Raw genomic sequence first — 24,733 nt, forward strand, 5'->3', positions numbered from 1 at the left:
AGTCCCCCTGGGGTCCTCGGCCCTGCAATGGGACGGGGAGCCCCGGGGCCGTGCCGGCGTCCAGCTCCCGGTGCGGTGCCGACAGCCGACGGGGGCCGGTAACGGGGCTGTCGGCACCGCACCGGGAGCTGGACGCCGGCACGGCCCCGGAGGACCCTGGGGCATCCCGGTGTCTCTGCCCTGGCACCCCCTCCCCGGTAACCCCGGCCCGGTAGCCCCGGCGTGGCCGCCCGCCCCGCCCCTCTAGAACTCAGACCCCGCCCCCTTTGCCTTGCCCCCGCCCCCTCCAGCTCCTCCCCTTTCCTCTTCGCCGAGCCCGCCCTCCCCGTTTTTTCATTGGCTAAACCGCGGGAAGCGCGGTCCAATGGAAAAGCGGCGCGGGGGGAAGTAGAGCGAAGGGGGCGGGGAGGCGCCTGCGCGTTGCCGGCCCGTTGGCAGGAAGCGGCGGAGAAGAGCCCGGTGAGGGTAGAGCGGCGTTCCCGCCTCCGCCGCCTGTTCCCCCCCCTTCCCCGCCACCGCCGCCATGTTCCTCACACGCTCCGAGTACGACCGGTAAGTACACGCCCGCCCCCCGCCAGCCCTCTCCCGCGCTTTCCCCGTCGCCCGCGGCCTGCGGCTGAGTCACGGGCCTGCGGCCGGTCACCACCTTCCCCATCCCCGTAGGCCCTGGCCGGTGCCTCTCGCCTGCAGCTGCCGTAGGGCCGCTCTGAGGAGCTGGTGGGGAGGCCGCAGCCCCTCTGGGCTCTGCTCAAGGACTTCTGCTCGTCCCCCTGCCTGCTCCGCCAGGGCCCGTGGGGGTTCCGCCCTGCCGGGCACTGGTACAGCCGTCCGGTTCGTGGCCGTCCCCTCCCTGCTTCGGGCTCTTCCCCCTATTTTTATTTTCTTTGGGCTTTGGAGAACCCGGTTCTGTTAAATGCAGGGGAAGGGAGGGTACGGCCCCTGTGACCGGGGGCTTCCAGTGTTGGAAGGCCCCCGGTGTGGGGGGAGGCTGCCTGCGGGGTGTGTGTGTGTGTGTGTGTCTCATGAGGCTGTAGTTTATCTTGCTAAACGCCTCCTGAAATCAGATGGCTTTTAAGAAATGGAGGGGTTTGCATGTGGATGGAGGCCCTGGGCACAGGGCTTCTCTTGGGAGGGCAGAGTCATCTCCTGTTTTGTGCGGTGGGATGGGAGGAGCAGTGGAAGTCAGGCTGGGCTGGTGTGTGGGGAGGGTGGGAACATGATGTGATGGGATATCCAGGGATATCCACACTGGTAAAATAAAATCCTGCTGTCTCCTGGTTCTGAGAGAAGGTGTGCTGTTTGGAGTCGAAAGGCAGTATGCTTCCAGCATCCACAGTGTAAAGTGTGCCATGAAAACAGACCTCCTCCTCACCTGTAACTAGACCTGCTGGTGTTCCTTTTGTTCTCTTTCTCCGTAAGCATCCTGAATCCAGACCTTGCGAGCATCTGTGGCAAGGGTGATGAGCTCCAGCGAAGCCATGACGTTGTTCCAGCTGCCCCTAGCATCAGTCTTCCCACCATCGCTCTTGAATAAGGAACTGTGTTCCTTGTCGGCCTTCAGTTTCCTGCCCTTTACACCATTTCTGATGTTGTTCTTGCAGGGGTGTGAACACTTTTTCTCCAGAGGGAAGGCTGTTCCAAGTGGAGTATGCCATCGAGGCCATAAAGGTATCGTCAGCTCCATCTGGTTGCCAAACTGTGATGTTAAGGGCTCTCTCGAACTGAAAGCCTGGGTTTGGTCAGAAATAAAACAGGCAGGTTCTACTCATTTGGGCTCTGGCCTCGCTCTGCAGCGAGGCAGGGTTTGGCCAGCTCCCAGGGCAGTACGCAACACCGAGTGGGAGCTGGTACCTTTCCCTGTAGGCGCCGCTCCTGCATGCGACTGCTGTGGCAACTCTTTGCCAGCCTTTCACCTACAGTTTGTGGTAGGAGAGCTGCGTGGCAGTGTTTGATTCCTTCCGTCCAGCCAAAGTTCCTGCCACTCTGCTCTTTTATGGGTCATGAAGAATGAAAAGCCATCGATTTCCCCAAATGCAGGGGAATGTTCCCATCCGTTTCTCATACTGACCAATTTACCCCCAAACCAAACACAATCTGAAGATGCTAATCCCCACATCAAACCTACTAAAAGCTACTGTTGAAGCAAGAGGTCCTGAATGCCTGTACACTGTGACGCTGCCTGCAGATGTTCATGCTGCCAGCGTGTCCTGCACTTCATGTCCATAAACGCTGGTCTAAGAGCAGAGGAGCGCTCCGCTTTCTGTTTGCCTGAGCTAATGCAGTGTTCCCTTCAGGTCCATGGGCTTTATAAAGATGGAGTCCCTTAAAGTGGCAACTTTTCTTTTGCTAGGTGAACTTTCATTTTCTTAGCTGGTTGCAGTTGCAGCTTGGAGTGGGTCACCGTTTGCTAAGGTGAATTTTAAAACCTGAAGGTAAAGGTTGTTAGGAGCAAACTAACCTATGTCTGTAGAGCTGAATGGCCTTTCTGGGGCATCAAGTGTTCTTAATTGATAGATGTTCTTGTTTCTGAGAATGTGGGTGTTGATTGGGAGTAAATTTAAACTTGGGGGAAACTGGTCAAGTGACGAAGTGAAGAAGGTCTGAGCAGGCCTGTGTTTGGACTGGGGAAAAGGAGGGTGCTGGCTTTATCTTCCCCATACTGCTTTAGCTCATTGAAGCACAACTTAAATGAGGAGGCAAAAAGTAATAATGTTTATTAAGGCATTGGGAAGTAAAAAACCCATCAGAAGGATGTCAATTGCCATGCTGACTTTATAATTACAAATACATCTACTAGAGTAGCAATCGTACAGAAGCCTCTGGCTTCTCCTTTTTTTTCCAGATCAGCCCATAAGCTTACCAACAAAATTGCTGCAGCTTGGGTGGCTGCTGCAACAAGTTACGCATGGTGCCTGTGCATTAGGGGTGTAGGAGGAGTTTTTTATTTGTGTGCTGTAGCTTCATTAACAAAAATACATCTGAAGTGACATCAGGTGTCCCTTCTTCCCTTGGGGTTTGTGCGCAGCTGTAGCAGGCTGCGTGCTTAAAGGACGGGAGCATTGGGCAAAGTCTAAAACCATGAGTGCCTGCAACAGGGAGAGTCCCCTCTGTCGGGCCCGTGGTTATAGGTGTAGCTACCTGGGGAAGCTTGCTGCTAAAATTATACCTTGTAGTCTGACTTGGATATTTGGTGTCAGCATCTCCACACTGCAGCTGGTACAGTTATTCTGGTAAATTCCCCAGTGTGGAAAAGCTGCAAGTGCTGGGAGCAAGGGTAGGGGCTGGTGGGAGCCTTTGAGATCTGACACTGCCCCCCCCCCCCAGCTGTGCTCATGGCCATGGTGACACTGTGGGGTCCTGCAAGACTAGGGTAAAACTTGCTGCGGTCTTGGCTGCGGGTGATTAACTGCTGCCTGGAAAATGGTATGTGCGCAAAATGCTCTCGTTCTCATTGTAAATTTTGTGGATACAAGGACACTTGGGAGAAAAAGAGCTAATGGAAAGAAATGCCCAAGCCAGAAGTACAGATGCAGTCAGAATTAAGGCCATTATGTGAAATCCTCTCTCACTTTAAAATTTAATTTCTGTCTTGCAAAGGAAGATTCGCAAGGCTTTTTAAATTCGTAAGGCTTTAAGCTGTAAAAATTGATGTTGCTCGGGGAAGAGATTAATGGCTTGCAGCAGCCCTGCTGGGTTCTGATGAACTAGTCAGCTGGGAAGTAGCATGCCTTTAACCTTTCCAGTTTCCTCGTTCAAGTAGTAACATTTAAAATTTGGTGCGCAAAGCCATGGAGTCTTGCAAGTGCGTTGCTGTGTTGGTGATGCGATTGTCTCCAGAACAAAACGCCTACAAATAATACATGACAAAATTAGCATTGCACCACTTATATTTATGCGAGCTGTCATGGCTAGACCCTGTGCCGGCTGCGGTGGTGGTAACTGTGCAGTGGTTTTCAGCTTGGTTCCACGGCCATCGGGATCCAGACCTCAGAGGGCGTCTGCCTGGCCGTGGAGAAGAGGATCACCTCCCCGCTCATGGAACCCAGCAGCATCGAGAAGATTGTAGAAATCGATTCCCACATAGGTAAGGAGAAAGAAGTGAGCTTTGGGTGCCCCTGTGGTAGAGCCCTAGGAGCATCCCTCAAGTTTTGGAGATTATATATATATAGAGAGAGATATTAAAAATAAGACTCTGTCCCCTGGGAGTGTCAGAAGTGGTGTTTCAGGTCTAGCCTTCCCTTCAGGCAGCTCTGCTGAGCTGAGTGGGACCGCTCATCCCTCTCTGAGCACCAGGTCCTGGTCACTGGTTTTCCAGGCTCCAGGCCAGCAGGACATAGTTACAGGAGCAGGAAGAGGCAGCTGAAGCACCCCCCCGTCTCAATGACCTCCCTCATGAAATCTCATCCCAAATTTAGATCTGGGAGGGCAGGGAATTACTGCAAAAGGCTTGACTCGAGGCCAGTTTCTCCTGGAGCACTAATGTTAGCCTGTACCCCTGCTTGCAGCAGCCTCCTGCATCGTGAGGGGGCCCACGACAGGCTCATTACCAAATATGTCGCCTTGAAAAGCAGGAGACCTCCAAAATACCCGTGTTGCTGATGACACGGGTGATGGAAGTGGCTCTTCAAGAGTCTAATTTCCTCCTCCTGTGTGCTTGCGATACAGCCTCTCTCTTCCTGGAGCAGGATCTGTGCTGGAATCTCCTGCTGCATCCCCCCCAGCTATGGGTCAGCCAGCCCTCCCTGCAGTGGCAGGGATGAATGAGTTCCCCTTCCAAGCAGGTTGTGTTTCTGTCAGTTACCTTCTCTTGTAAGGCCTCAAATGTGGCTCCTTTAACCTGTTCAGGTTTGGGATGGGTGAGAGGTGTGACTGGGAGAACTTGGTTACGTACCTGCCCTTCAGCTGAGTGTCCATCTTTCCTCTTGAGCAAATCTGTTTCGCTCCCGTCCTCCTTCCTTTCCAGCATGCTGCGGTGCAGTGCTGCTGTGTGCTCCCACGCAGGGACCCGCTCCAGCCTGCAGCCTTTTGTATGTCACCAGGGGCTTAAGTCTGGGGGAAGAGTGCATTACTAATAATTGGTGAAATGACCTGTGGTTTCCCTCTCTGATTCCAGGGTGTGCCATGAGTGGCTTAATAGCTGATGCAAAGACTTTAATTGATAAAGCAAGAGTGGAGACTCAGGTAAGACTTGACATTTATCTTCTTAAAACAATAGCACTAGTCTCAGGGGTGTCTCAGAAGTCTCTGGCATGGGAAGGTTGTTACAGCAAAGGAGCTGGTGTGGAGTGGGAGGCTTGCGGGGAGCGTAGCTTCCTGCATTGGGCTTTTGCAGAACAAACAGGTGGGGTCTCGTGTGGTTTTTTCCTCTTTGGTATTGCACATTTGCTGGGAATCTTATGGCAGGTTCTCCAGTGGTCTCAGTGCTGGCAGATGCGCTCTAGTGAATGTGTGGGGCTGTGTGTCTGACTTTGTTTTGACAAAAGACTGGTTATATTGGTTATATTTTTGACCCTTTAAATTTACTCGGTGCCTCACGTACTTGGAGGTCCCAGGTACAAATCTCTGTGCTGTAGTAAAGACTTTTCCTGTGAGGTTTTCCTGCACATCAGCGCTCTTCCAACCTCTGGAGAGCTGGATAACCCCATCACTCCAGAAACAGATACTGGAATAAAGTGCTTCAGCCTTGCATTTTGCCTGTTGGCATCTATATTGGGTTTGTGTGGCAAGGTTTTGGTAGTGGGGTGGCTACAGGGGTAGCTTCTGTGAGAAGCTGCTAGAAGCTTCCCCCATGTCTGACAGAGCCAATACGAGCCGGCTCCAAGTTGGACCCACTGCTGGCCAAGGCCGAGCCCATCAGCAATGGTGGTAGCGCCTCTAACGTATTTAAGAAGGGAAAAAAAACTTTGCTGCAGCACAGAAACTGCAGCCACAGAGAGGAGTGAGAACATGTAAGAGAAACAATCCAAGGCCTAGCTATTCCAAGGTTTCTGGGGGATCCCTGCACAAGCTTCCCAGCTTGTTCTGCACTTCCCGCTTTCTTCCTGGCACTTCCCTCTTGCGGCTGAACAGGCTGTGCCCCGGTGCCAGCAGCCTGCCTGGAGGGGCTGGAGGGAAGTAGACTTCGTGGCTATGCAGGGCATCACTCCACCCTGCCGTGTGAACGATCTGGGATTGTCATATTTTTGGGAACAAGGTGATAAATTGATATTTTTTTTTTTTCTGCAGAATCACTGGTTCACCTACAACGAAACCATGACAGTGGAGAGCGTGACACAGGCCGTGTCCAACCTGGCGCTGCAGTTTGGGGAGGAGGACGCAGACCCAGGAGCAATGGTGTGGAGCTGGGGCGGTGCTGTTGACTCCTCTCTGACTTTGTCCTTGGCCTTGCCTAACCTGTCGGCTCTTTTCTGTTGCAGTCTCGTCCATTTGGTGTTGCGCTGCTTTTTGGAGGAGTTGATGAGAAGGGACCCCAGCTGTAAGTTCGTCTTTCTTAATCCAGGCCAACTCTGGGAAGAGACAAAACCTCTACTGAAACTTCCCAGGACACTTTAATGACTTGATTCTGGGATTTTACTTAAGCCAAACACTTGGGGTTTATCCTATTATGTACCTGATGTGTTTGTTAATGCTTTTAAACCCTTCCTTTCAAAGCACGGGTTGCAGTAGCCTGAGCACTGGCTGCTTGTTTGGGGTTGAAGAGAATGCCATGTCTTCACTGAATCCTTGCTTTTTTAATGTGGTTTCCTGGGCAGGAGGGAGGTGTTAAAGCTCTCCTCGTCCCAAGTTTATTCTTACCTTTCCCTAAAGGACTAGCAGAGCCACTGGTAACATAATATGTGGAGCCTGCTGTAACATTCCTTGGGGAGGTGGTGGAGTGCTTGTAACCTGAACTCATGTGCTTCAAACACTCAGCCTCTGCTGGAGGTGGGAATGGCTCAGGAGAGCCAGCCCAATAACATCTCCCCATGGTCTCCCTCCCAGGAGCAGTAGTGAAAACTTGCTGGTTTTATTTAAAAAAAAAAAAAAGAGGAGGGGAATAAAAAGGAAAATGATACTGCTCTGAGTATGGAGGGCAGTGTCAGGAGTGTATAGCTCTCTGTCTCGCTTATCAGCCCACTGTGGGTCTGCAGGTGGCTCTGGCGCTCCTCAGACCTTGGTTGTCTCCTCTGCATGCCAGGAGGAGAGACCTGCTGCTGTAGTAATCGCAGCAGTTCCCTGAGGAGGCTGGACGCAGTGAGGGGCTGCCACGAGCTGTGCCCCGAATTGGCAGACAAGCTGTTGCTCCTGAGGAGCCCTTGTTCTTCCCCAGCTCTGAGCCATGCAGAGACCTCTGGGGAGTGCTGTGGGTCTGGTGGGAAAGCCCTTGGGGTGCCACGGCTGTTCACTCTCACCCATATTCCTGCAGGTTTCACATGGACCCATCGGGGACATTTGTTCAGTGCGATGCCAGGGCAATTGGCTCTGCCTCGGAAGGTGCGCAGAGCTCTCTGCAAGAGGTTTACCATAAGGTAAAAGGCTGGATTGGGTTTGACATCTTGCAAGTTACAGAGGTACCTCACGACCTACAAGGATCCACTAGTTTCCTTCCCGATAAGTGATTCATAAGACTCTTCTTGTGCTGTAGAGGAGCTGTGTGAGCTTGTCAGGGTGGGGCTTGGTCCTTGGCAGTTGATCCCGTGATTAGATATCAGTGCTGAGCTGCTGGATGAGGATCTCTACGACAACGAGTACTACTACCAGCAGCTTTCCTCTAAGTTGCAGCTGGAACAGGAGACTGGTGTCTGAGATGCCGTCTCTGCCTCTAGCGGGTGATAATTAAGACCATGTCAGGAAGTACTCTATAAATAAAAGAACTGCTATATGAATGCTGCTGGTCGGCATCAGGGCTCAGTATGGGTGCAGCCTGAGCATAAGGAATTAAAGGAAGCCACTTTTTTTTCACCAGATCTGTTAAGCTAGTGAAGTTAATGGTTTTTGTGCTGCAAGTACTGGTGCTATTTGATGTTATATAAAAACTTCCTTCCCTCCATAAGGAGGGAGCTGCCTGTTTTGTGTGGTAAGAAACCAAACACTGTAATGAAAAGCACAATTGATGGTGTTGAATGCTGTAAAGACTTCCAGCCTAAGACTCAATAACCTAATCTGTTCACTAGCAGAATTGTCCCAGAATTGTCCAGATTCTGGGCTCCATGGCTTGTTAACCATCTTCCAAGTGCAAAGTTACTGCAAACACAGCTATCATCACTCTTCGAATGTTGCATGACCCTCTAGTTCTAGTTCCCCCTTGTGCAGGGATTTACATATTTAAAGCATGAAGGCTTCTGCCAAGAGGGAGTCCAGCTTTTCGGAGCTCCCACTGGAGCTTATTGGGGGGAACTGCTTGACAGACATTAACTGGTGAAGAGAAATTGACTCTCATGTCCCGATCCTGACAGTAAGGTTTATGTGCCCAGATTAACAGTTCTTAAGCTTTGTAAAAAGTTATACAGAAACAGAAAGTCGCCATCCTTGCAATTGTCACTGTCCTGCCTGAACAGTGCGCTTTGATCTCTTGTTGATGCTGTAGATAACTTGATAAGCTTTTAAATTTGCTGCCAGTGACAGCTTAAAGGATTTGAGAAGAGCGGGAGGGAGAGCAGCATGCTTCCCCAGTCAAAGGGGTAACATACAAGTATGTGCTTGACCGTCAACAATGCAATTAATGACTGATTTGTTTTACAGTCAATGACACTGAAAGAGGCAATCAAATCTTCCCTCGTCATCCTGAAACAAGTTATGGAGGAGAAACTGAATGCAACCAACATTGAGGTAACTGCGACTCTGTTAGCAGCGTGTGATTGTGGTTTGTGGCACATGGTGTGGAACAGAAGTCTTCACAGCCTGTAGTCTTTGCTTCCTCGGTGCAAATCGTGCTGGCTATGCAGCACATGTCTCAGTGTCTTGCATTTTAAACATCCAGGTGAGAAAGCTGCCTGCTTGCTTTCTGGAGAGAAGGGTTGCTTCTGCTTCTAGAGCAAGGAATGAGTTGGTGGAGCAGTTCAGGACTTCCCAAGCCAATGGCTGGCTGGCTGCAGATGTTCTTGCTCTTTCAAGCTGCCCGTTGTAGCATGTCCTGTGTGGCGCATTGGAAAGGTTGAAGCTTTCTTTTGACTTCTGTAGGTGTGCAGCCTGGCCCGTTTGCCTGGCTAATCCATGAGTGCTGGCAGAAGTGATTCCTGTGGGGCTCCCTGGATGTGGGCTGGAGCCCCTGCTGACCTTACACAGACCGAGTCAGCCAGCAGCAACCTGTCGTGCCAGCCAGATCACTTTTTCTTCCCCTGGGTTTAGCCATTCTTTTTTTCCCTGGTACTTGTAATATTAGAAGGAATGAAAATTATACAGCTTCTGGACTTGCTATATTCAGTCTTGGGTTGGTGCCAAAAATCTGTTGGACAGGAGGACCAAAGAGGTAAAGCCTGGTGAAGCCTCCAGGAATGAATGTGCTCCTCTAACCTCCGGCTTTTGCCCACAAGCAGTCAGGCTTGCAGAGCTCAGCTTGATCCGAGCATGCAGTGCTCTCAGAGATCTCCACAAACATAGTGGTACCTGTCCCCTTAAACCCTGCTTGTTAGACTTGTAAGGTTCCTTTTTAGGTAGCAAAGGTAAAAACCTTTCCAGTTTGTTAGTGATAATGGATAAATGATGAGCAAGGCTGGCGTATAGAGTTTGCTTCTATTTCTGGCAGGTTATGAGACACTAGACCTTTTCAAATCATGTCATTCCGACTCCTGAGCTGCTCTTCTCCTGCCGTTCTCCTATTCCTTTCCTCCAAGTGCTGGGAATCTGTTTCCCAAACAGCCTAAAAGTGTGCATTGCCTTTTTTTTTTTTTTTTATTAAATACTGCTGCTGGGGACCCTTCCTGACATGATTAACCAGCTTCCTTTGGGGGAAAGGGCCAACAGCATGCCAAAAACTTAGACGGTCTGTCCAGAAATGATGCCAGCTGGCTAAAATCTGCTTCCCCAGATGCCCTCCCAACCCGCACTAATTAGTTCTCTCTTGATCAGCTTCGGATCTCTTCTGGAAGATCTGCAGTACAGTGTGAAGAAATTGAGGCAGAGGAGCGTGTACAGTATCCTTATGTCATGTCCCCGTTTAACAGGGCTTAACTGTGCTTGGCAAAGCTCTGAACGTGTTGAGGAATCATATCAGGGTTAAGTATGAGAAGAATGTGCTGAGGATTAAAAGGTCTCTATTGACTCAAGTCACCCTTCTGGCTGAAAATCTTCTACCTGAAGTGGCTGCTTTGCTTTCTAGCCTTGTAGAAGTATGTGGTGCTCTGGTTTATTTACTCTAGCCACTTCCCTTTCTTGTGTGGGATTTTCCATCTAGCAACAAAGAGAAGGGACAAAGTGTGGTCATGGAAGAGTTAAATCCGTTGGCAGTGAAGGTCAGGAGCCTTAAAGAATTGTTATGCTTTAAAATTAATTACTTCCCTGTGAAGCCTGTAAGGGAATAGTTGAATTAAGCTTTTGTGTGTAGGGAGAAGGTGAGGCACAGGTTCGAGCAGAATAGTTGGTGTCTCTGAATCCTTGTTTTGGGTTTCAGGGGGTATATATGTGAGTTGTCATGTCTGTTTGGGTCTAGCATCAGGCCAGCGCCCATACAGGTGATTTGAGGTGCCTAAAGTGGCATCTGCAAGTGTGTTTGACTGGTTTGAGAGTGCCAGCTGAAACGTGGGCTGTCAGGTGCTCTCAGGCTGGGTGTTCAGGACACTTCTCCTTAAAAAAGCCTTATGGCTACCCTCCCTCTACCCCAAAAGCGTGTCCTACCATCTCGTGCTGTTTTATGGGAGACCTTGCAAGCAGAGAAGCCTAGGAAGAGCTCTGGGATTCACTGGGACCCTCTGCAGCTTTCCTTCAGCTTACTGCAACCAAACACTTTGATCCCTTAAGAGTAAAGAGGGACTCCCGATGCTGGGGGGTGCCTGTGAGTGAGATCTGGAGCATCCCAGCTAGCTCCTGTGGTTTTCTGGCTTGCCTGCTCATGGCAGCTGTCTGTATCTTGGGCTCTCATACCGTGAGCTAGGTGCGAATGAAAGTCCCGCTTGCATTCCTCTTCCAGTCTTGTCATTCTTCAAGTATCTCTTGTTCTGGTGTTCGCTCTGTGAAATGTCTCAGCTGTCTGCCCTGGATGCTGCCTCCCTCTGCTCCTGGCAAAGGAGCAGGGTGGAGTATGTTGTACCCCAGCTTTGTCCCTTGGGCTTTGTCTTGGAAGAGATCTCTTTGGCCTGTTTGTACAGGGCACCAGGCAGCTGCAAGGTGCAGTGTGGCTTGCTTATTGTTGGTGTTTGGTGACCAAAATGCAGCTTTGCTTCTGCCTCAGTTTCCCAGACCTAACCCCTCAGTCCCCTTTTGAGTGTTTTGCTATCTTGGGTCTCACAAGGCATGTAATGGGCCAGCATTTGTACGCTTGGTTGGTTACTGGAGGAGAAGAGGCACTCCTGCTGAGGGCCACACTGAACTGCAGCAAGAACCACCCCTCTCTGAGGAGTGTTTGATGAAGGACTTGTATTAATGGGGTCTTTTTCCCCAGCAAGCAGAAGCAGAGCCTGCCTGTTCCCAATAGACGCTCCCTGCTGCTGCTACTATGAGGAGACTGAGTCAATTAAAAGCTATTTCTGTGGCAGGCAGCTATTTTAGGGAATCAAAGAGCATGTTACGGGGTGGAATGATCTTGCTGGGCTGGCAGATCAGGCAGCCGAGAAGGAACAGCTGCTCTGTCTGCTGCGGCTGCTCTCTGTTCCCTGCCCCATGCTGTCACTTCACATATGCAGGCATGCTTAACCCCTTGCTCCTTCTCTTTCAGCTTGCCACAGTGGAGCCCGGGATGAAGTTCCACATGTACACAAAAGAGGAGCTTGAAGAGGTCATCAAGGATATTTGAAAAGCGGAGAGACTCCCTCAAAGGCTCATTCCCCTCCGATCAAAGCGAACTGACTCTCAGTTCCTTCTAGTACCTGTGATTTTATTTTCCAGCAGCATCTGTAATTGCTCTTCTTAGAAGGCTCTTGAGGTTTTTTTACAGTTTCTGTACATAACTGCTCTCTACAATAAGAGGAAATGAGAATAAATCATTTTGTTACTCTATCCTGGGTTCCTCACCGCAGAGGTCTGAGGCGGGGAACCATTTAGAGCTAAAATCAGGGGTGGATGAGGGCAACATCTGCTGCCGAAATAAATCGGTGCAGGGCGAAGCAGTGCCTGCCAGGTTTGCGGCGCTGGATGCGCCGTATGGCACTGCGGTCCTTGCAGGCTGTGGCAGTAGCAAGTCTCCCTCTCGTGGAGAGCGTGGTGATATCACATCAGGAGATCTGTGTATAATTACATATGAGTTTTGAAAAACATTAGATTTTTAGATCTGCCCTTGCCTGTTTGGTGCATTCCCCCTGTCCTTCTCCAGTGGTTTTTGTCCATAAGGGCTTATGTGGAGCTCTGACTCCTTCCCAGGGAAGAAATTCATAACCAGGCTTGGGATTTGTGTTTCCTTCCAGTGGAGCTTGGAAATACCCATAACAACTGCGATAGTGCAGAGCCAGCCGAGTGGGAATAGGTCTGGGGTTAATGGGACAGCCCCTTACCTGTTAAACTGTGCAGGTACCACTTCATTTTGAGAGTAATCTCACTTTGACCAGCAAACTTCCGCTCATCCACTTCACAGGGCTTGTTGCTTTTGTTTTTTGTTCTCCAGCAGATGCCTCTATCCTTCTCCTCAAAATAGCATCTGAGAATTGCAGATCAGTCTGATAAGGGAATAAGCTGAGATTAGCAAAGTATTTTCCTACAAAATCATGCCTGCGTGGTCAGTGCAGCTTCAGGGGCTGGAAAGCCAGCTCTGCCCTGGCTCCTGGTAGCTTGCTCTGTGCTGCCCTGTGAACGTTGGCAGGCAGTGGAGGCTGCTCTATCCTATTTTGAGAAATTACGATTTCACCCTGAACAAAACAATGTTGTCCGTTGTGGAAGAGACGGGATGTGGCCTGCGCTGCTGCTGGGAGTGGGATTGCCCTGGTAAGCAGGGACATTTCCAGCATTACATTTGACTGAAATGAGTAACTTTCCTCTTGGTTCAGCACTGGGGATCGTCTGCCAGTCTCTGGCCGGTGTTTCATCGCTTGGCAAAGCCAAACAGTCGCAGCAAACAGCGGCTGATCTCGCACATGCCAGCCTCTACCTTTTGCAGAAGGGAAAATGCCAGTCCTATTAATTTTTTTTTTCCCTCTCTTGCTGTTGCCAGACAGGTGCAGGAAGCAAAGCCAGGTCCTTATGGCTGGAAGATCAGTCCTTGGATAACCTCAATTTTCAGAATAACTGAATGCTCTTCTCTTGGGAGTTCTTGTTGTGAGTTTCCCCTCTTTCCATAACAGTCTAAAGGAAGCAAATTGGATCATCAGGCGATGCCTGAGGTCATGGGATGGGTTGAATACAACACCTATACCTGCAGGTGGAAGAGAAAACAACAAATAATTAGTTGATGGACTTTACCCTCTGGGGAGACCTTCCTTGTAGCCTAAATGTGGGGAAACAAGCCTGACTTTGGCTCTGCCTGCGCAGCTTTGGAGCGCCATACTTGGTCTCTGTGCCACTCCTCATCCCTGCAATGAATTTGAGGCAGTGATGAGGGTGGCTCTGGCGTGGGAGCTCACCCATCCTGAATATCCAGCAGGCCAGGATGATATCCAGGGCACCGCCCCAAGTGTCACCCTCATAAAACCACCGTGTCAATGAAACTGGGGCTGCTATCAGCTGTTGTGTTTATACATCTTGCATGTACACCCTTTATCCTTAAGGTGCTTCAAAGCTTTGTATCATCTCAAAGCTTGGTTGTGTTCCCTTCTCCTTTGGGAAGGAGACCGAGAGATCTCCCAGCTGTTGTAAACCACCCTGCCCCATGGGAAACCCTGCTGTTCCGGGCGGTAGTGCTCCTTTTAGGTTTGTTTGTGTCCCAAGAAACACAAAAAGCTAATTCTTCCTGACACGGCACTCAGCAGAAAATGGTCCTTTATGCCCTGCCCTCATCACATGGTTTGCTGGTGGCAGCATCACATGAGAGCGGCTCCTCTGTAAGTGAAAATCGAGGCTTTGTGTTCCTTATCTGATCCGTCTGTGGCAAGTGAAAAGCCTGAGCTCTTTCCAGACAGACAACAGGCTAAATGCAAGAGGGGGGTTGAGGGTAATAGAGCCCTGTGGACTCGCCTCCCACCTGGGTGTTTGATATCTGCCCCTTCCCTCGCTTTCTGGGGTTAGCTGAGTGATGCCCCTGGGGCAGCCTGTCGCAGAGCTGTGTTTCCTTGTGCCTTTCACACATCAAACTTCCAGATTGTCTTTTGGGGGGCAGAGGAAGGGGGAAAGAGGCGGAAGGGTGGCACAACAGTAAACTAAAATGAAAGTTCCCTTTTTGTGGAGGAGAAGGCATGAAGGTCTGAAGGGCGAGTACAAGCCTCGCTTGGGTGTGGTGGGAGGTTTAACCTGTGCTGGGCCAGAGAGCTCCCGGTCCCCATCCCTGCCATCCTCCTGCCCTGAGCCGAGGGACACCCACCCCCCCCTTTTGTGGCACTGGGAGTGCGAAGCCCTCCCCTCTCTGGGGGTGCTGCCAGGGGTGTTTCTTGCTTCATGTATTGCACCAACACTCCCCGGGGAGGGCAGGGCTGCGCTCCACCCCGCTTGTGCAATGTGGCAATCGTGCAAGGGTGTAACCGGCACGGGGCACATAAACGCTTGGCTCTGCCCAAGGGAAACCGGGGGAGCCAGCCCCGGGGGGGGGACATGCTGCTGTCCCCTGGGCACCCATAAAACCGGGTGCTGAGCCCCAAAACCAGCCTCAGCCCCCCCCCCCCCCCAGGCCTTGCGCTTCCCGGACCCCCTTTCTCGGGGGCTTCGTGCCTCGCCGGGGGTCCGCGCGCACGTGGGCGGCTGCACCTTGTGAATGGGCCGGGGGTGGGCCTGGCGCGCCCCCGGCTACCTGTCGCTTCGGCCAATCAGAAAATCGTTGCGGCCCTTCGCCTCGCCGCGCCGCCAATCGGAGGGTTGTCGCTAGGTAGGTTAGAGCCCGGGGTCAAAAGAGAGAGGGCGGGCTCGCAAACCCATCGTGCAAGCGCCGCCGGCCAGTCACGGGAGGAGGAGGGCGGCGATTGACAAAGGAACGGGCTAACCAGAAGGCGCGGGGCGGGGCGGGCTGGCGGGGAGGCGTGCCTCCGCCGAGAGCGACGTCTCCCGCAGCCAACCACAACGGGGGGGCGCTGCCCGGGGGCGTGGCGGGCGGGCGGCGGGCCCGGGCGCGGGGCGGCGGCGGCGGCGGCGGCGGCGGCCGGAGTCGCCATGGGGCCGCGCGGGGCGGCGCGGCTGGCGCTGGCGGTGGCGCTGGCGCTGGGGGCGGCGGGGGCGGCGCTGGGGCTGCGGCACCGGGACCGGGCCCGGGCCCCCCGCGGCGGCGGCGGGTTGACGGCGGCGGCGGCGGGCGGCGAGGCCTGCGGCGGCCTGCGCGGCGTCCCGGCCGCCCTCGGCAACAACACGCATCAGGTGAGCCGGCGGGCGGGGCAGCGGGCCCGGGGAGACGGACGGACGGACGGACGGACGGACAGGGCGACAGCCCCGAGAGCCAGCGGGGCGAGGGAGCGAGGAACCCCCAGGAGCTACCGGGGGGACCGGGGACCCTCCGCCCCCCTCCTCACCGCTCCCGGCCGGGACAGGCGGACAGACCCCTCCCCCCCCCCGCCCCGCCCCGCCCCGCCCCAGCCGGCGCCCTGTGGGCTGGACGGACGGACAGACAGACAGACACACACACACCTCCGCACCCTGTGCCCTGAGAGTGGCTGGTGCGGGCAGGTCATTTCCTGAGGGGGCGGGACGGACAGACGGACAGTCGGACAGACGGACAGTCAGTCAGACAGACAGACAGACATCCTCCCTAAGTGCCCTGGGATGGACAGGCGGACAGACAGACATCCCCCCTACATCCCCTGGGATGGACAGACAGACAGACATCCTCCCTAAGTGCCCTGGGATGGACAGGCGGACAGACAGACATCCCACCTGCATACCCTGGGATGGACAGATGGACAGACAGACAGCCTCCCATATATCCCCTGGGACAGACAGACAGACATACATTTCCCTCTACATTCCCTGGGATGGACAAACAGATGGACAGACAAACATCCCCCCCTGCATTGCCTAGGATGGACAGACAGATGTTTTCCCCTACATCCACTGGGATACACAGACAGACAGACATCCCCCCTACATGCCCTGGAACAGATGGACAGACAGACATTCCCTGCCTCTACATCCCCTGAGACTGAGGCAGACCCTACTCTCCCTGTGCCAGCTGGGGCAGGACAGGGCAGACTGACAGACATTCCCCTAAGACGCAGGCAGACAGACAGACAGACACTGCCCTGCATGTGCCAGCAGAGAGGCACCTGCTGCAGTGGGACTGGCTCCATGAGCAGGGACAGACAGACAGACACCAGCCTGACAGTGGGTGGGTGGCAGAGCACCCCTTGCCCCCCTTAACCCCCCAGCAGGGAGCAGACACCCCCCACCCCACCGACCCCTGCTGCCCTGAGCCCTCACAGACAGACGGACAGGGCAGACAGACAGACAGCACAGGGGGATCCTGACCTCATCCCCCCCACCGGGACGGCTGCGGGTTGAACATTAACCCCGGGGCTGGCACCGTTCCCCGGGGGGGGGGGCCGGATCTGTGCCGGAATCTGCTGGCATCTGCTGGCTCTCAGCCGCCGGCTGCGCCCGCTCCGCCGGCCCGGCTGGTTGCTGGTTGCTGCTGGGTGGTGGTGGCTTTGCCGGCCCAGTTTGACCAGTCCCTTGACTGGTCCCACACCGATTTGCATTTCTTTCCCCTTTTTCCCTTCCCCCCCGACCAGCGCCGTCCCCAGGCCCCCCGCGAGTGTCCCCAACTGCTCCCACCCCGCTGCCCGCTCCCGTCCGGCCGCTTCAGTCCAAACCAGAGTCCCCCACTGCCACCGAAGGGGTCTCTGGCTTGCAGGCAGCTGCCTGGCACCCTGCCTGCTCCATGACGGGTGAACATGGGCTATGGGAGCCTTTTCTAGCGTCTTGGGGGGGGGTCCCAGTGCGGCGGTGGAGGGAGGCACAGTGGGGGCTGAGTGGAGCAGAGGGGACCCTCCCACACCCATGTTGGTGTCACCTGCCTGGGTGGGTGGCAGGGGAAGGCGCTGGGACCCTGGTGTCCCCCGGGAGAGGGTGGCCATGGGGTGTGCTTGCAGCCCTGCCTTGCTGGGGAGGGGGCAGTCTGGTGCTCGTCCCCCCCACCCCGGGCGTAAGTGTGCTTTTGCCATCTCTTCCCTTGCAGTGTGTCTTCGACGACCTCAGTGGCTCCGTGTCACTCTCCTGGGTGGGCGACAGCACGGGGGTAAGCACTGCTGGGGTGCTGGGGGGGGTGGTCGTCCCCCCCAAGTGGCTTTGCTTCCCTCTGCATGGGGGGCAACAGTGGCCCCCTCCTGTGTCCGAGGGGCTGTGGGGCTGGTGGGACCTGAAGTAGGGATAGGGGGGTCTCTGGGGAGGGGACAGCCCTTCTCCCTGCAGGGAGCCCATGTCTTGGGGCGGGGGGGGGCCTTGGAACTCCAGGTGTGACCCTGCCTGTCTGCCTCTCCCTGCCCAGGTCATCCTCGTCCTGACGACGTTCCAGGTGCCGCTGGTGATCATGAGCTTTGGGCAGTCCAAGCTCTACCGCAGGTGAGCCCCCCCCCACCCTCAGGACCCCGCGGGTGGCACACAGGGGACCAGCACGCACGATGGGGTGGGGCTGGGCTGGGAGCAGCCCCCGAGTCCCCACACCGGCTCACCGCCCTGCCGATTCCTCCCTTCCAGCGAGGATTATGGGAAGACCTTCAAGGACATCACCAGCCTCATCAACAACACCTTCATCCGGACTGAGTTCGGCATGGCTATCGGCCCGGAAAACTCGGGAAAGGTAGGAGGGGGCGGCATGCCAGGATGCCAGTGAGCCAGGACCACCTGTCTGCCCTCAGCAGCCCCCCACTTCGGGCTCGCCAGGTCGCGGCGCTTTCTTGTTTTGGAGCTCCCGGCATGGCTGAGCCCCCTCCTTCCCCACACCTAGGTCATCCTGACGGGCGATGTGTCCGGTGGCAGCCGCGGCGGCAGGATCTTCCGCTCATCCGATTTCGCCAAGAATTTTGTCCAGACGGATTTGCCTTTCCACCCCCTGGTGCAGATCACCTACCACCCCCAAAACTCCAACTGCCTGCTGGCCCTCAGCACCGAGGTGAGGGCCAGGGAGCCAGGATGAGACCCTGGCTGGGGATGGCTAAAGCTCCTAGTGGTGTTTCCCCAAGGATCGGCTGGATCGTGGCCACATGTCCTGGGCTCCATCCCCGTGCCTGGAGGAAGCGTGTGGCCCCAGGATAGAGGGCGGGGGGGGTGGACACATGGTTGGGGATGGGGATCTGCAGTCCCAGAGTTGTTGGGGGGAGGTGGTCGGCCATAACCAACCTCTCGGCTCTTGCAGAACGGCCTCTGGGTCTCCAAGGATTTTGGGGAGACATGGGAGGAGATCCACAAAGCCGTCTGCCTGGCCAAGTGGTGAGTGACTGCCCACTTTTGCAGGGTGGGGAGGATGATTTTGGGGGGGGCCAATCACAGCCTGAGCAGGCAGGGGGACGCCTACCCACTCACCCAAACCTCTCGGAGCGATGGGATGAATTTGCAGGTGCTGGCATCCTGGGCCACCGTGTCCCACCTGCTTTCGGGTGTCCCCCCCCGCCCCACTCTGTCCTTCTCTTCCCCAGGGGTGCGAATGACACCATCTTCTTCACCACCTACCTGAACAACTCCTGCAGTAAGTACTTCTTGATCTTGAGTCACGTCTCTGGGGTCCCCCTTACTTGGGGGGGCCTCTGCCGGGGTGGGGGGGCTCTGCAGGGGTAAAGCCTCCCCACCCCGGCAGAGCGCCCCACAGAGAGTGTGGTGGTCCCAGCAGAAAAGCTGGGAATATCCAAAGCTGGGACACTGGAGGGGGACACAGCTCCAGCGGCAGCTGACGAAGCTGGAGGAAGCTCCAGGCTCGTTAATCCACTGTCCCTTCTTCTTAAGAAGCTGATCTGGGGTTACTGGAGCTAAAGAAAACCTCCGACTTCGGCAAAGCCTTCAAGGTCATCGGCACCAAGATTTATTCCTTTGGGCTGGGAGGACGCTTCCTTTTCGCCTCCGTTATGACAGAGAAGGTCCTTGTCCCCCTTCCTGGCGCTGATGGAGAGCAGGCAGTGGTGGCTCATCCCTGCCTGCAGCTTTCCCCAGCATCCCCTTCCTCTCCCTGCGAGGAGGACGAAGGATGATGATGTTTTGATTCCCCAGGGTACCACAAGGCGCATTCACGTCTCCCTCGACCAAGGCGAGACCTGGAACATGGCCCAGCTCCCCTCTGTTGGGCACGAGCAATTTTACTCCATCCTGGCCGCTAACGATGACCTGGTGTTCATGCATGTGGACGAGCCAGGCGGTGAGTGGGACAGGGCTGTGTCTGACAGGGGCAGGGACACGTCCCAGGGCTGGGGAAACAACTGGAAACCTCTCTGCAGCAAGCAAGCCAGCTCCTCACCCGAGCACAGGGCTCTCCATGCAGCAGTAGCTCTGCTGTGCCCTGGAGGAAGGACTTTCTTGTTAAGGCATCGCTAATTAGCAGGCTGCTTGCTCCGGTTTGCAACGTGAAGGGACTGTGACAGTGCTGGGTCCGCTTTGCGGCACTCGGGTTTCTCCTCATCCTGAGACGCCCCGGGAGTTTGTTGGTGCTGATGCCAGTCTGTGATGGCCCCGTGGGAGCAGCCCCCCAGCCCCCCCCTCACTGCTGTCCCCATGTCTCTCTTGCAGACACGGGTTTTGGCACCATCTACACCTCTGACGACCGCGGCATCGTCTACTCCAAGTCCTTGGAACGGCACCTCTACACTACCACCGGCGGGGAGACCGACTTCACCAACGTCACCTCGCTGCGGGGCATCTACATCACCAGCGTCCTCTCTGAAGGTGGGCGGCCGCGTCTCTGTCCCTGTCCCCCCCCCGGCCCTGAAACTGGGGTTCTGCCTCCCAAGGGACAGGATCTGGGACCTGGGGTTGCTGGAGGGGGAACATGACCCTGTGCGGGGGGGTGAGGACGTGCTGGGCATCATCCTGGCCCCATCAGCTCTTCCTCCTACTCCTCCCGCCAGACAACTCCATCCAGTCCGTGATCACTTTTGACCGCGGTGGGGAGTGGGTGCCGCTGCGGAAGCCCAAAAACACCACCTGTGACTCCACGGCCAGGAGCAAGGAAGAGGTGGGTCTGTCCCCCCCCGGGGGGGACGGTCTTGGTGCCGTTCCCCTGGGTATCCTCCATCTTGGCTCTGCCAAGGGGATGCTCGGGAGCGAGCGAATCCATCCTGCAGCTCCCACCAGCGATGCCAAGGGCGTGGGGCCAGCCGTGCATGGGCTGTGGGTCGCACCATGGGGCTGCATGGCAAGCCCTGAGCAGGCTGGGGGGTGGTTCTACGGGTCGCTCCCCAGCATCCACCAGGAGTTAATGGGTGAATCCGCCCCCTCCGTGCCCTGTCCCCACGGGCTCCTGGACGGGCTCTCCTCTTGCGCTTGCAGTGCAGCCTCCACATCCACGCCTCCTACAGCATCTCCCAGAAGCTGAACGTCCCCATGGCTCCCCTCTCCGAGCCCAATGCTGTTGGCATCGTCATCGCCCACGGTACCGAGCCTCGCTGGGGTGGGTGGTGGGGACAGAGAGCCTGTATTCGCGTGTGTGTGTCCCCAGCTTGTGCTATCCCCCTCTTCCAGGGAGCGTTGGGGGGGCCATCTCGGTGATGAGCCCCGACGTCTACATCTCGGATGACGGGGGCTACACCTGGGCGCGGATGCTGGAGGGGCCGCACCATTACGCCATCCTGGACTCGGGCGGTCTTATTGTTGCCATTGAGCACACCAGCCAGCCCGTCAACATCATCGAGTACGTACAGGCTCCCCTTGCTGCGGAGAGGGGGAGCTTGCTGGTTTTTTTGGGAATCGCTCAAGCAAAGGAGGGACTGGGGGGTGCTGCAGGAGGTGCCTCCCGGACCACCTGGGTGCTGATTGACCCCTCACGTGCCAGGTTCTCAACGGATGAAGGGCAGTGCTGGTATAGGTACGCTTTCTCCAAGGACCCCATCTTCTTCACTGGCCTGGCATCCGAGCCGGGGGCTCGCTCCATGAACGTCAGCATCTGGGGATTTCGGGGGAGCTTCCTCTCCCGCAAGTGGGTCTCCTACACCATCGACTTCAGCGAGCTGCTCAGCAGGACCTGTGAGAGCTGCTGGGGACAGCCGGGGGCTGGGGACAACCAGGGCCGGGGACAGCTAGGGCTGGGCTGGGGGATGCTTTTGGCCCCAGCCCTTGGTGCGGGTGATGTTAGCAGTCTTCCCCAGGGGAGTGTGGCCTTTGGTCCCCACCGTGAGGATGGTGTGATGGGGAGAGCGGTCGTGATTTCCACGCCCTGCCGGTGGCTCGTGCTGGGCTGCTTCCCCCCCCAGAGCAGCGTTCTGCTGAACACGGCGGCGGTGCCGTCCCCGCGGGACCCCTCCTTGGCCGTGCCGCTGAGCCCTCTCCCTTGCAGGTGAGGACAAGGACTACACCATCTGGCTGGCGCACTCCAGCAATCCCAGCATCCCCAGTGATGGCTGCATACTGGGCTACAAGGAGCAATACCGACGTCTCCGCAAGTCCTCGGTGTGCCAGAACGGCCGGGACTACATGGTGACCAAGCAGCCGACTGTCTGTCCCTGCACACTGGAGGATTTTCTCTGGTAGCCTCCATCTTCAAGTCTCCCAACTTCTTGTCCCCGTTTTGGGCCAGATGTTACCCTCCTTTAGCCTGGCTCCCGCTGGGTCCCCGAGCGGGGTCTCATCTCCTTTTCATCTTTTTCCTGCAGCGATTTTGGCTACTACCGCCCGGAGAACCAGTCCATCTGTGTAGAGCAGCCGGAGCTGAAGGGACACGACCTGGAATTCTGCCTCTACGGCAGACGGGAGCTGCTCAAGACCAGCGGGTAAAGCTCAGCCGGTGTCGATGCTGGAGCCAGGGTTGGGGAGGAACAGGGTGGAAACCCCAAATCCCTGGGGAATCCTTCACCCTACACCCAGAGGGGACAGATCCTGCCCCATTGCCTTGGTTCGGGGCTGGCAGTCCCTGGGAAGCAGCTGTGGGTTCACCAGGTGTCCCCTCCCCATCTCCAGGTATCGGAAAATCCCTGGGGACAAGTGTTCGGGAGGGGAGAGCCCAAGTCGGCAGGAGACGGACATGAAAAAGAAATGCACCAGCAACTTTCTCAACCCCAGCCAGCTGGTAGGTGACAGTGACACTGGCCGGGCGCAGTGACAGCGCTGGGCATCGGGCCATCTCCTGCCTGTACCCTTGGAGCCAATAAATTTGTGATGGGCAGGACTGTCCTGCCTAATCTGCCCAGGGCCTCTTGCCTGCCTGAATCCTGGCTGGGTGCTGCAGTGACTTTGTGGCTTTTATCCCCCAGGATAAACCGGGGTGCTGGTTGTGTTTGGGGAGGGGACGTTGGTACCCCCCAGTTCTGGACGCTTCCTCCTCTCCCTGCAGGCAGCATCCACCAGCTCTACCCCCATCATCCTGGCCGTCGTGGCCGTGCTGCTCATCACCGCCGTGGCCGGAGTCCTCCTCGTCAAGAAATACGTCTGCGGGGGCAGGTGAGGAGCTGAGCCAGGGCTGGATGTCGTCCCCCCCTCACCATAGGGCAGGGATGACACTGTCCCTCCCCAGATCTCTCAGCAAACCACCCTCCCCAGGCTGACTTTGCACTGGAGAGGCTGCGGAGCGCCCACGTGCCCCGGTGCTGCTTTCACCCAGCTCCACTCTCTGCGGGATGAGCCTGTCCTTGGGGTGGGGGGGCTTGCTGGAGGTACAGGCAGCACGGTCACTTGTCCCCCCCTCCTCCTCTGCTCCTGCCAGGTTCCTGGTCCATCGCTACTCCGTCCTCCGGCAGCACGCAGAGGCCAACGGCGTGGAGGGGATGGACGCGCTGGACCCCGGCACCCCAGCCAGCAAGGGCGGGTACCACGATGACTCCGATGAGGTGAGCGTGGGGGGTCCTGGCGTCCCCCCATGGGGACCCCCCCCTTCCAATGGGTCTGCTGGGAGGCAGGACGGGGAGCCGTGCTGGGGACAGCGGTGGGTGACGGTCCCGTCTCTCCCCAGGACCTCCTGGAGTAGCGGCACAGCAGCGCCGATGCTGGGGACATCGCTGCGCAGGCAGGGCCCCCCCGTGCAGGCAGGGCCCCCCTGCACCCGCTGCCTGCTGTGGCCGGGGGCGGCTTTGCTGCTGGGGGGCACACACACGCAGGGGTTTAACTTAACTCCAGTTTAATATTTCCTTCCAGCGTGGGGGGCTTTTATGGTCTTTTATTTTTCCCTTTACTGGGCTGTTTTATTTTAAGGACGACTGAGTAGGAACTGCCCTCCCCCGTGGGGAGCAGCCTCCTGTCCCCCCCTCTGACAGCAGCATCGTTCCCGGGGTGCTGGGGCTGAGCCCCGAGGTGTTACCGCTGCCGAGGGGGGGCTTGGGGGGCAGCAGCTAGGCTTGCCTGCAGCTCCCAGCCCCGCTGCCTGTTTCTTCTCCAAAGCAATATGAGCTGGGCTGCTGCCAGGGCCCCCCCGGCCCCCCACCTTGGGGGGGGGCCCCATGGCTGTGGGGTAATGGCCCAGCGCTGGCCCCCCCAGTCTCCCCAACCCCCCCCCCCCGGGCTGGCCTTGGCCGAGGGAAACGCAGCAATAATGAATTAAAGCTTGAAGCTCTTTACCAAGGGGCTGGTGGGGGCTCAGCCCGGCTGTCCCCCAAGCCGGCAGCGGTGCAGGCAGGATGCAGGCAGGGCGGGAGGGGCTCCAAGCAGCAGCCTCCCCCGCAGGGTGGGTCGGTTCTTTGCTTGCCCCGGCGCTGTGCCAGCCCCCCACCCCCTCGCCCCCTGCCACGTTTTGGTCCCAGCACTGTTACAGTCTCCTTACACTGGAAATCCCCTTCTTTTGGGGGGGGGGTTGCACCCCACGACAGACCCCCCCCACACACCTCAGCTGAGGTGTGGGGGTTTTATCTGACCCCCCCCAGCCAGGGTGTGGGGGCTTTGCCTGTCGTCCCCCCCAAGCTAGGTCATGGGGTGCAGCAGGATGGGGGTGCTACAGGATGGGGGGTGCAGACACCCCCCCATGCCCCTCAGCCCCTTGCGACCCACCATGGCTATCGCGATACGGCTGTGCTGTCATGACACATGGCTTCTGCTCTCACCCCAGCGACTGTGCAAAGCCTGCTGCTCCCCCCCTCCCCGGCTCGGCACAGCACACCAAGCGCCAGCGGGATGGGGGGGCCACGGCCCCAGCACCCCTTGCATGTGCTTCAGCGTCCCCCTGGGACTTGCCTGGGGACGGGGACGGAGCGTAACCCCCCTAACTAAAAGCCATAGCCCTGCGCCCCCCCCCCACCCCGGCCCCCTGCCCCAGCCTCACTGGTGGGGGGGGGGACCGAGGCCAGTGCAGAGTCCTGTAAATAAACCTGGATGTGTTATAACTTTGTACTGGTATTTTTCTGTATATTTGCAATATTTGGGTTATTAGAAATAAAGCCAAAACGGACCCTGTGTGCCCTGATCTGTGTCGGGGGGGGGGGGA

At 56.4% G+C, this 24,733-nt stretch overlaps 2 protein-coding genes across 3 annotated transcripts; both read left to right on the top strand.

The window, feature by feature from the left end:
* Positions 1 to 390: 390 nt before the first annotated feature.
* PSMA5 (proteasome 20S subunit alpha 5) lies at positions 391 to 12,113 on the top strand. The gene is made up of 9 exons (XM_075055087.1): positions 391 to 552; positions 1,602 to 1,668; positions 3,958 to 4,084; positions 5,114 to 5,181; positions 6,226 to 6,333; positions 6,417 to 6,475; positions 7,406 to 7,508; positions 8,722 to 8,808; positions 11,849 to 12,113. Exons 1-9 carry the CDS (start codon positions 524 to 526, stop codon positions 11,924 to 11,926), a joined length of 726 nt encoding a protein of 241 aa, XP_074911188.1. The 5' UTR covers positions 391 to 523; the 3' UTR covers positions 11,927 to 12,113.
* A 3,202-nt stretch (positions 12,114 to 15,315) lies between these two features.
* On the top strand, positions 15,316 to 24,697 carry SORT1 (sortilin 1). 2 transcript variants are annotated; one of them, XM_075055025.1, is made up of 20 exons: positions 15,316 to 15,555; positions 17,369 to 17,428; positions 17,678 to 17,751; positions 17,887 to 17,989; positions 18,137 to 18,301; positions 18,545 to 18,618; positions 18,825 to 18,874; positions 19,129 to 19,259; positions 19,390 to 19,534; positions 19,903 to 20,058; positions 20,241 to 20,347; positions 20,662 to 20,764; positions 20,854 to 21,022; positions 21,164 to 21,354; positions 21,665 to 21,854; positions 21,981 to 22,097; positions 22,285 to 22,393; positions 22,658 to 22,764; positions 23,027 to 23,150; positions 23,273 to 24,697. In XM_075055025.1, the coding sequence occupies exons 1-20, from the start codon at positions 15,355 to 15,357 to the stop codon at positions 23,285 to 23,287; spliced, it is 2,391 nt and encodes a 796-aa protein (XP_074911126.1). In that variant the 5' UTR covers positions 15,316 to 15,354; the 3' UTR covers positions 23,288 to 24,697. The 2 variants fall into 2 exon arrangements, with proteins under 2 accessions (XP_074911126.1, XP_074911127.1); XM_075055026.1 differs by having other exon boundaries at positions 19,132 to 19,259.
* The last annotated feature ends 36 nt before the right edge of the window (positions 24,698 to 24,733 follow it).

The sequence above is a fragment of the Buteo buteo genome, chromosome 23 (genome assembly GCF_964188355.1).
Source record: "Buteo buteo chromosome 23, bButBut1.hap1.1, whole genome shotgun sequence".
Taxonomy (NCBI): domain Eukaryota; kingdom Metazoa; phylum Chordata; class Aves; order Accipitriformes; family Accipitridae; genus Buteo; species Buteo buteo.

What these genes read in the sequence shown, in the direction of transcription:
- PSMA5 (XM_075055087.1), top strand. Translation starts at nt 524, where the DNA reads ATGTTCCTCACACGCTCCGAGTACGACCG. An exon ending in ACACGCTCCGAGTACGACCG is followed by an intron (nt 553 to 1,601) that starts GTAAGTACACGC and finishes TTGTTCTTGCAG; the next exon opens with GGGTGTGAACACTTTTTCTC. An exon ending in AGAAATCGATTCCCACATAG is followed by an intron (nt 4,085 to 5,113) that starts GTAAGGAGAAAG and finishes CTCTGATTCCAG; the next exon opens with GGTGTGCCATGAGTGGCTTA.
- SORT1 (XM_075055025.1), top strand. Translation starts at nt 15,355, where the DNA reads ATGGGGCCGCGCGGGGCGGCGCGGCTGGCGCTGGCGGTGGCGCTGGCG. An exon ending in CACCAGCGTCCTCTCTGAAG is followed by an intron (nt 20,059 to 20,240) that starts GTGGGCGGCCGC and finishes TCCTCCCGCCAG; the next exon opens with ACAACTCCATCCAGTCCGTG. An exon ending in ACACTGGAGGATTTTCTCTG is followed by an intron (nt 21,855 to 21,980) that starts GTAGCCTCCATC and finishes TTTTTCCTGCAG; the next exon opens with CGATTTTGGCTACTACCGCC.